This window comes from Aspergillus homomorphus (genome assembly GCF_003184865.1).
Source record: "Aspergillus homomorphus CBS 101889 unplaced genomic scaffold BO97scaffold_22, whole genome shotgun sequence".
NCBI lineage: Eukaryota > Fungi > Ascomycota > Eurotiomycetes > Eurotiales > Aspergillaceae > Aspergillus > Aspergillus homomorphus.
Genome location: NW_020291908.1, coordinates 232,449 through 241,019, shown reverse-complemented (window position 1 = coordinate 241,019; position 8,571 = coordinate 232,449). Strand labels below are relative to the sequence as shown.

The 8,571-nt window shown below is 50.8% G+C and overlaps 2 protein-coding genes and 1 non-coding gene across 3 annotated transcripts; 2 read left to right on the top strand and 1 right to left on the bottom strand.

Annotated features, from left to right (window-relative positions):
• Positions 1-665: 665 nt before the first annotated feature.
• On the top strand, positions 666-746 carry BO97DRAFT_t172. Its single transcript has one exon. It is a non-coding gene; the product is annotated as a tRNA-Ser (tRNA).
• Positions 747-1,760: 1,014 nt separating this feature from the next.
• On the bottom strand, positions 1,761-2,410 carry BO97DRAFT_415062 (uncharacterized protein; the record flags this gene model as incomplete). Its single annotated transcript, XM_025696370.1, has 2 exons — positions 1,761-2,216; positions 2,267-2,410. The coding sequence occupies 2 exons, from the start codon at positions 2,408-2,410 to the stop codon at positions 1,761-1,763; spliced, it is 600 nt and encodes a 199-aa protein (XP_025550630.1).
• Positions 2,411-3,120: 710 nt separating this feature from the next.
• BO97DRAFT_370413 (putative 4-carboxymuconolactone decarboxylase) lies at positions 3,121-4,042 on the top strand (the record flags this gene model as incomplete). The annotated part of the gene is made up of 1 exon (XM_025692772.1): positions 3,121-4,042. The coding sequence occupies exon 1, from the start codon at positions 3,611-3,613 to the stop codon at positions 4,040-4,042; it is 432 nt and encodes a 143-aa protein (XP_025550629.1). The 5' UTR covers positions 3,121-3,610.
• Between the last annotated feature and the right edge of the window lie 4,529 nt (positions 4,043-8,571).

Genomic DNA, 8,571 nt, shown 5'->3' with positions numbered 1-8,571 from the left:
GTTTGGGTGTAGAGGTGCGGTGGGGTGCGGTGGGGTGCGGCATACTCATCGCTCCGTAGCCGGTGTGGCCGAGGGGCATGGTGATAGCCCTACTACGTTGATTTAGGGGCGGAGTATGCTGGTTCTTGGGCTTGGCAGGAGAGATGAACATAAGGTCTTGTAGTTGGTGACATGGGTCTGCCAGTGAAGGGTTCTTGTACTGCATCCCTCTTTGACCCTGCTCTTCCTCGTACTGTGCAGCAATGTCACACATCAGCATGAAGATATGAGCAAGAACGGACCTCCCAGTGTATTACCGGTGAATTGGGTCTGAATGGATAAAGACCTTCTATTCCAGTGCCAGCAATTGCCTGCACAAGTACTGTACATCGGCATCTATCTCACTACCAGCTTCAATGAACCCATGAATATTTACCTCGCGCCTCAGAGACTATACTCACGCAAATCAAAAAAGAAAATATTAATAAACGTACATTCTATTCACAATCCTTGGTAACGGATCTCCTAGATAACCCGTATCTAAGCAACAAACATAACCAGGCCCCAGTCGGAAGCTTGCCCCGCAGCAAAACCACCGAGCCCTAACCCGGCATTCCAAGGCGCGATGTGGATCCATCTTTACGGCAAGAACATTTATCTTAAATCTCTTCCACAATACATGAATAGTCAGTGTGGCCGAGTGGTTAAGGCGATAGACTAGAAATCTATTGGGTTCGCCCGCACAGGTTCAAATCCTGTCGCTGACGTTTTTTTCATGCGTGCTTTTTCATCATGCTGATTGTTCATCAAAGCACTTCCTCTTCTTTTCCTCTTCTTCTTTTTTCTTATTTTTCCTTACCCACGTTTGACACCTCGCCGTGCTGATCAGATCGTAGCCCATTTATGTATTGCTATTAACCTTAGTTCTTCAAACCCAGCATGGCATGCATTCACCGGTGCTGAGGTTGTGGTTTCGTCGCAGTTGTGGATACTGAGAATAAGTATATCCTGCACTGGAGGTATTTTTGTTGGCTCAGGCTGTGCACAAACCCGAAGATAAATACAGTGGAATTGTTGCAGGAATTCATGAATCGATTTTATTTACACTGGACCCTGGTACGAATTACGCAGACAAACACATCCCGTGTTCCATTTCTCGAAGGCTTGAAGCACCGTGCTTATGCATCGGTGATTGCGGTGGCGTCGGCAAGCAGAGCTTATGCAAAGTCGACCGTGGATACTAGGTAGAACTCTCTTTACAGCACGGAGAACAATTATCAAAGAGCCAGCATAGTGAACACCAGTCTAATATAGGTGGCCATAAGAGACTCCTGTAGGTGATGTGTTATCTTTCCATCGAATGGCAATGCAACGAACAGCGGTATAACCCTGAGCGGACCATCTCATCTCCTAAATGCATTTGTCTTCGATATGAATTATCTTGTTCCTACATGTACACTAATAACCCAAGTAAAATATTCTTGAACTGTTTTATTATCTATGAAATTCCATCTATCGAATCTATTTTACATACCATCCATCCTCCAAACAACAAATATAACTCGCTAACAATCCCTCGCGTCCCTCACGATTTTGTCCTCAACACCCTAGCAAGTAGATTAATCCAAATCACAATCCCAGAAAACTTCCGTTTCAAATAAACGCCATTCCGATACCAAACAAAACTCCCGAGCTCAAACTAAACACCAATGCCCAATCAACTCAAACAGCAACACCACGCACGAATAAAGATAACCACAGTGAAGTTGTGCAGGATACACTCAGTTCAGTGTCAGCTCGTCCCGGCTATCGAACGCCGCTTTCAACACATCCTGTAGCCGCTGCTTGAGTGCGGAGATAAAGCCCATGGGGTCCTCGGACGGACGGGGGAGGTCGTTCTTCGAGGGGCTGTTGGTGCTGCTGTTGGTGCTGCTGTTGGTGCTGCTGTTGGTGCTGCTGTTGGTGTTGGTGTGGTCATCGGCTGTCTCGGTGTCGTCCGCGGATGAGTTGACGGTTGGGGTGAAGCTGTTGCCGTCGTCGATGGCGGGGGAGCTGCTGGATAGGAAGGGAGGGTTGGAGATGGGGTTGGAGTTGGAGGCAGAGCTGGAGGGCTTGCTTTGTGGCTCGTTGGCGCTCTTCCAGTGGTTGAGCTTCGAGAGGTGCGGTAGGCCGATGGCTTCAAGCAGGCCGCCTAGCAGGTCTCGGTTGTTGCTGTCGGGGATTTCGCGCTGTTGGTGCTATCGTTAGTGGTTGTTTGTGGTTTGTGGTATTGGTGGGGAGAACGTACCGGTGAGCGTGCGGTCAAGGCCATGGGTGAGACTCCTGCTGGAGTGTTGGGGGTAGGCACGGGCAGGGCCTGGATGAGAGAAGAGAAGAAGAGGCAGGCAATAAGGAAGCAAGCCAGGGAAGAAGCTTTAGCGAGGATGGCCATTGTGATTGATTGATTTATTGGTTGATGTTTGGGGTTTGGATAAGAAGATGGATGGAGATTGATGGAGTTGGTGGATGTATATCGAATGAGCTAAGCAGCGAGCTGTTCAATGAGATGAGAGACTCTGGAGTTTAGACTTTGTGATGTTGAGAATGATGATGGTGATGATGATGGAGAGAGGGGAACAAGTGACGACGTCGTGGTAGATATAGTTTTTGCGATCGCCAGCCAAAGCCTGAACGAGCGACTTGGCCGCGCGCTGGAATGTTGACGGCTGGGGAGACGCCGCGGGGAAATCTCTCCCGGTTGGCTGGATCGCACTTACAGACACATTCCAGAGGATCGATCGGCAGGCTGGTCTACAGCTGGGACGCGATGAGTCGATCTGTTCGGAACTCTCTAGACGAGTTTGAAATCGAGAAGAGGTTGGGCTCTACTCCTCTTCAAGGATCGACGATAGATCCAGATAGCTTCTAAACAGCACATAGACATCATACATAGACCCTATAAACCCGACAGGGACTGGGAATCCTCCTCCTGTTTCAAAGCCCAAGCTGAGACTCGGTATGAAAGCCTCCGGGCGCGTTCGGCTTCTAATCGGCAGACTGGCGAGTCGTGAACTCACATTCCACCGGCCTCAAAAATGCCACAGACGATTATTCCCGCCACTCGCCACAATAGCGATAAGGGCAAGGCGAGCTTTCTGCCCTCTCGTGGAATGTGTATTGGGTTAATCGATAAGGGCTGGATCGCAGGTGCCACATTCCTGGTCAGGGCAAGATAGCCAGTATCATGATATACTGTAGTCTCCCGGGGGAATCCTTGGCATGCGATCAGCGGAGACAGCAGCTGTGGCTGGGTGAGACATCCAGGTCGATCGTTATACTCTTCCGTGTTGACAGCGAAAGTCCGAAGTTGCCGATCCGCCATCGACCCATCCAGCCCTGGGGTTTCCAACTTCCGATGCTTCGAACTCTTTCCCCGCCAACCACCGCAGGAATGGAAGAATGGAATGAATCGATGCTGCTTGCGGGCACTCTCTAGTCTTGACAGCCTCGCAATCCGCATTCATCCTTCCATCCGCCCTTCAGCAGTCTTTCAGCCCCTACCTATAGTCAGTCCCACCAATCCAACGATCGGCTTCGACGGATCCAGATCCCAGACATACTCCCGACGATCAGATCTCAGAGTTACCCCACAATGTCCGACTCCAACCCCACCAAAGACTCGAACTCCCCGCGCCTTGCTCAGGGCCTGCAAACCCGCCGCGAGGTACTGGGCGACGACCATGTCGACCGTGCCCTGAGCACCAACAGCAGCGCCTTCACGCGGCCCATGCAGGAATTCATCACCGAGTGGGCGTGGGGTGAAGTGTGGAATCGTTCCGGGTTGGATCGCAAGCAGCGCAGCTTGATGAATATCGGGATGTTGATTGCCCTGAACCGTATGCCTGAGCTGGCGGTGCATATTCGTGGCGCTTTACGGAATGGTCTTTCGGAGTTGGAGATCCGCGAAGCCATCCTGCATGCCACCGTATACTGTGGTGCGCCGGCGGGGATGGAGGCGATGCGCACGGCCGATCGGGTTCTGAATGAGATGGCGGAGAAGGGGGAGTATCAGAGGAAGCTATAGAATGGGAGGCAATGGTCAAGCGATGGAGATGAAAGAGGTGAAGTGGTGTTGGTGGTGGTGATAATACAATAGACATGCTCCTCTGTGTTCTCAAAGAAGCGGAAGCGACGGAAGGAGCGTCTTCTGAAGGTATCACCCAACCAGCCTACCAACCAACGAACTTCCTATCTGCTCTAGCAAATACATGTTGCTGGAGAGTTTCTATTGTTAGTGCAAGTTCATGGCTGCATAAAACATGGCTGAGGTTGTTCTCTATACGTACATGTCCTCGTGTTCAGTATCCGCCAGGCACGAATCAGCTCAATAGGATTGATACGGCGAGGTATAAGCCCTGCTGCTCGCCTAGCGAGTAAACCACCTCTGTAAGCGAACTGCGCGTGATTTGCCAGATACTCTGATGGGCCTCAGAAGCTGAAACAATACTGATGATCACTGTACCATGCGCCATCGTACAACCGTGAAGCGGAAGAGCAAGGCCGGAAGCCACCAGGGTGTCGACGGCGATGCCAGATCATGGCTGATTCTGAGGGTCTCTGCAATCCAATAGGAAGTACCGTCTAAGGCATGCCACGGCAGTAACAACAAGCCAAGCCTCATCACAAGAAACCTTCCCGTCATCAAGAATAGGTAATTGAGACGGCCCGCGTACAATACAAGCCAACAGTGCTAACAGTCCAGGGTCTGCTGCGTGGTGGCGGCTTACTCTGACGACGCCTTGCCCGGGCATACGCCTCTGTCGACCTGGATCGGAGCAGAGTCGTCATCTGATGGGCGGGATGGTCCTATCCTTTCTTGTCGTGCGGCCCTGCGGTCGACTAGGACGGAGGCATGGTTGTCTCTGCAGCCCGCGTGCCGCAAACGCAGAATCAATCCGTTGCATCCTGGTCGACACGCACGAGACCCTTTTCTCCGCATTCGCGGGGTTGGGTCACGGTGGCGGATTGACCGACCTCCTGCGAAAGGCTGCCGGCGATGACTATACATGATGCAGAAGGTGCCGGTGGTTACGAGTCAGCGAAGCTTATGTCGCCTTTGTTTCGCCCCAACGGGCTGTATCTACCGCATAGGTGTGACAATGCAACACGTAGGCTACTTCGACTGCATGTACTTTTGACTAGGAGGGGACGGGTCCGAGATAGCACCCCGATTGTGATTCAACCCACTGGGCGGGTAAGTCCACCTAAGCTCAATGGCCTGGCGCCGTGTTCCTCCTCAACATCCTTCCCATTCCCCATCTCCTCGACATTCAGATTGATTGGGAGTACTCATTGACCCCCGAAACTGAACTTTCGAGCAGGCAGAAACATATTGATAAATGGTGGATGATGAATTGGCCGGTTTCTCACGCGACCAGAGCGAACAAACGCGCCCTCACCCTAAGGGCCCCGTAAAATCTGCTCTATCTCCTCCGTGGTCGGCGCCAAATATCTTGTTCTCATCTTCCCCGCCAGCCCTGATGAAAAACCGGGTCTCAGCACACTAATGAGGTCCCACTCATTCGTAAGGCATCTACGTAAACTCTCCCAGTGGTCAGGTCCTCATTGATTGACATGACGCCGCAGAGGGTAGTCGAACAAGACTGCATGTAATCTCGCAAGTGATGAAGCAGGCAACGCGATAAGAGCAACCGGGAGGAGGAGATCGATGGAGTTTCCACCTGGAGCGAATCAGCAAGTATTGCGCAAACTGGCGCTAGATATGATTCAAATCTCACCATCTGGCGCCGTGTCCTGTCAGGAGTCATGCGCAAGATGGTCCTTGAAATGGAGATGAGCTCCGTTCTTGTCATTGTCGTCGTCGTCGTCGTCTTCGGGGCCGCACTCGTCTCATGCTTGACCTCTGCTGTGTATGTACACATCCTACCCTGTACTTCGCCCGCTTTTTCTTTCTATTATTGTCTATCTCTTTCAGGGCGTAGCTTACGTATACCTGTCCATGGTTCCTGTCTGATAAAAACAAAGCTACGATTTACCTTCGCAGCAGGGCCCTTCCCCCCTCCCTTGGAAAGGTAAGCCCATGGCTCACTAAGCAATCCTAGTCTAGATCAATAGAGGAGGTGTAGTACACTAGACTAGGGCCACGAAGTTCGCCCTGACCACCCCAGCTTAGGCATTTTCGGGGCTAGTCTCCGGCAACGACAAGCCCCAAGCGTATCTTCTGCTTCGGCCAGGACGAATCTCAGTCCCTACGCGCGGCATGTCAAATCTCGGACCCCACTGAGTGACGTCTCTGCTTACGCAGCCCTGTGTGGGATTGTGGATTGATGGTAGGTTAGTTACAAGTAGTTCGGTCTAGTGGCTTTCTGGTTGGTGAGTTTTTGCTTGGATATTGGGGTGTTGCTGGGTGGGAAGGATAAGAACTTGAAGAAAGAGAAAAAAGGTTGATGATGACGATATCAGGCCACATGGTCGGAGATGATCAACTGTATACAATCTACTACCCCAACCAAGTACGGAGTATATCAATCAATACTTTGATATTACCTCTCCCAAAGCAAGAAAAAGAATGTTTCAATTTTTGACCAGAGATTTTTCTGGGATCATAATCAAGGCTCCTCTTGAGCTCTCTTTTTTTTTTTATTTTCTGGGCACTCCACCTGATTTCTGCAAAGTGCATGGTTAGCAGAGAACACTAGGAGTTCTCAAGGTAGAAAGCCAAGCGAAGCCCATTTTCGCTGCACTAGTTGTTGTGGTGCCCACTTAGTCAATTCCTCAGGGCCAATGGATGGGGCGGGATGAAAATATATGCGTGGTCCGAGGTTTTCCAGAAAAAGAAAAACAAAGCGTATTCATTACGGTTGACCCTGAGCCGAGCTTGAAGGCACCAGCTCGCTCGCACTCGTATTTCGAGCCGAGTCCTTCGTTCCACTGTCCCAGGCTAGTTGGTGGGCCTACGTAATAGTCCGACAAGCTACGGTTCCCAAACTTTCTTTCCGGACCCTGAAGATCTCAGGGCCTGTTTGCCTGCCTGGCTCTGTCGGACGGACTGACGGACTGACTGACTGACCGTAAGAAGTCGGAGGGCCGGTCCGTGACTGTTTACGGTATGCTACTGGTTTTTCCTTCCCCCTTCCGGCTAATGGGAGAGTTGAAATACTTCAGGTGTTGGCTGACTGACCCCAACAACAACCAACAACGGCCTCAGTCTGAATGATATTGAATTGAACAACCACATTACTCGAACAGTCGAGTTCTGCCAGAACAGTACCGTTCAAACTCCATTTCCCAATCCGGTGTTCCTGACGACTTTGTAGCGTCTGGACTCTACCCAGATTCTAGACTGAGTATAGGTGTCGATCCGAAGTCTTGTCTGTCGACTACTGCTGCAGCCACACAGACAGGCCCGTCCATACATCACTAAAGATAGTCTCAAACTCGTGATTACCCCCCTCCTTTCCCCTCTCTTCACGCTTCTCATCATTGATTATTGACCAAAACATTCCCGTGTCGGCTGTTTTTGTATCCTGAAAATGGACCCTGCAGTTCGTGGCTTGTCAGACTAACCTTCAAATCCGACGAGACGGAAAATGCACACGCGTCACTCCTCCTTCGCCGTGACTGTGGCTGATGTATACGGGATTGACAGTTTCCCGCCCCAGATAACTAACTGTAGGCAAGGACAACAAAAGCAGCGGGCAGTGATTGATCTCTAATCTCTCTTTTGCCCCAAAAGCAATTGAACAAACCCTGGATCCGAACCGAACCACATCGCTTACAATCTCTAGGTAGTCAAAATCAGACAACTGTCTCACTTGCATCTCTATCACCTACCCTAGACGACCACCCTCTCCAATCCGGATTTTTCAAAAGGTGGAAAGCTACCCCCGAGCGACCGAAGCCAAGACACGAAGAGGGCAGAAAACCACGTATCGGCGGCACCAAAGGACAAGAAAAATGAGATTTCCTCCTTCAGCTAGTCTAGTCTAACTTATTTAGTTATCATTCCCCTGGTCCCTCTGGCTTTCGATGAGTGGTTGCCCGTTAGGCTGTGGGTTTTAGGAGGGGGCTTGGCTCGCTCTAGTTCGACTGGTCGGGGATTAAGGGTCCATAGGGCTCTCGGGGTTTTCACGCCATTGTAGGTTCAGGACTTTGTTTTTGTTTACTGCCAAGGATAGGGAGAATTTTTTTTTCTTTTCTTCCCTCTTTCTGGTGCTGACGGTTAGACTATTGATGTGGATTTTGTGGGAAAAAGTCAATTTTGTCTTGTGATGTTTCGAACCCTTTGAAGTGATTCTCGGTGGACGATTTGTTTTTGACGCCCGGCTAAAAGATTATGCACACCCGGCATTCGGGATCGGGGTCTACGGGTCGGCGATGACGGGTTTTCCTTTACTTAACCTTGACTGCAGCTATATGTAGATGCGGAGATAGTGTCTGGTCTCAGGTTTTTCTATCACACAGTTCTGCTGTCGAGTCATCGGCTGTCTCACCTCGTGGTGGAGGGGAGGGGAGAGTGACATGTCGGGTCAGGGTCGTCGTCACGTTCGTGCGAACTGACACAAAGGGTTCTTGGCGGGTTGTTCGCTTACT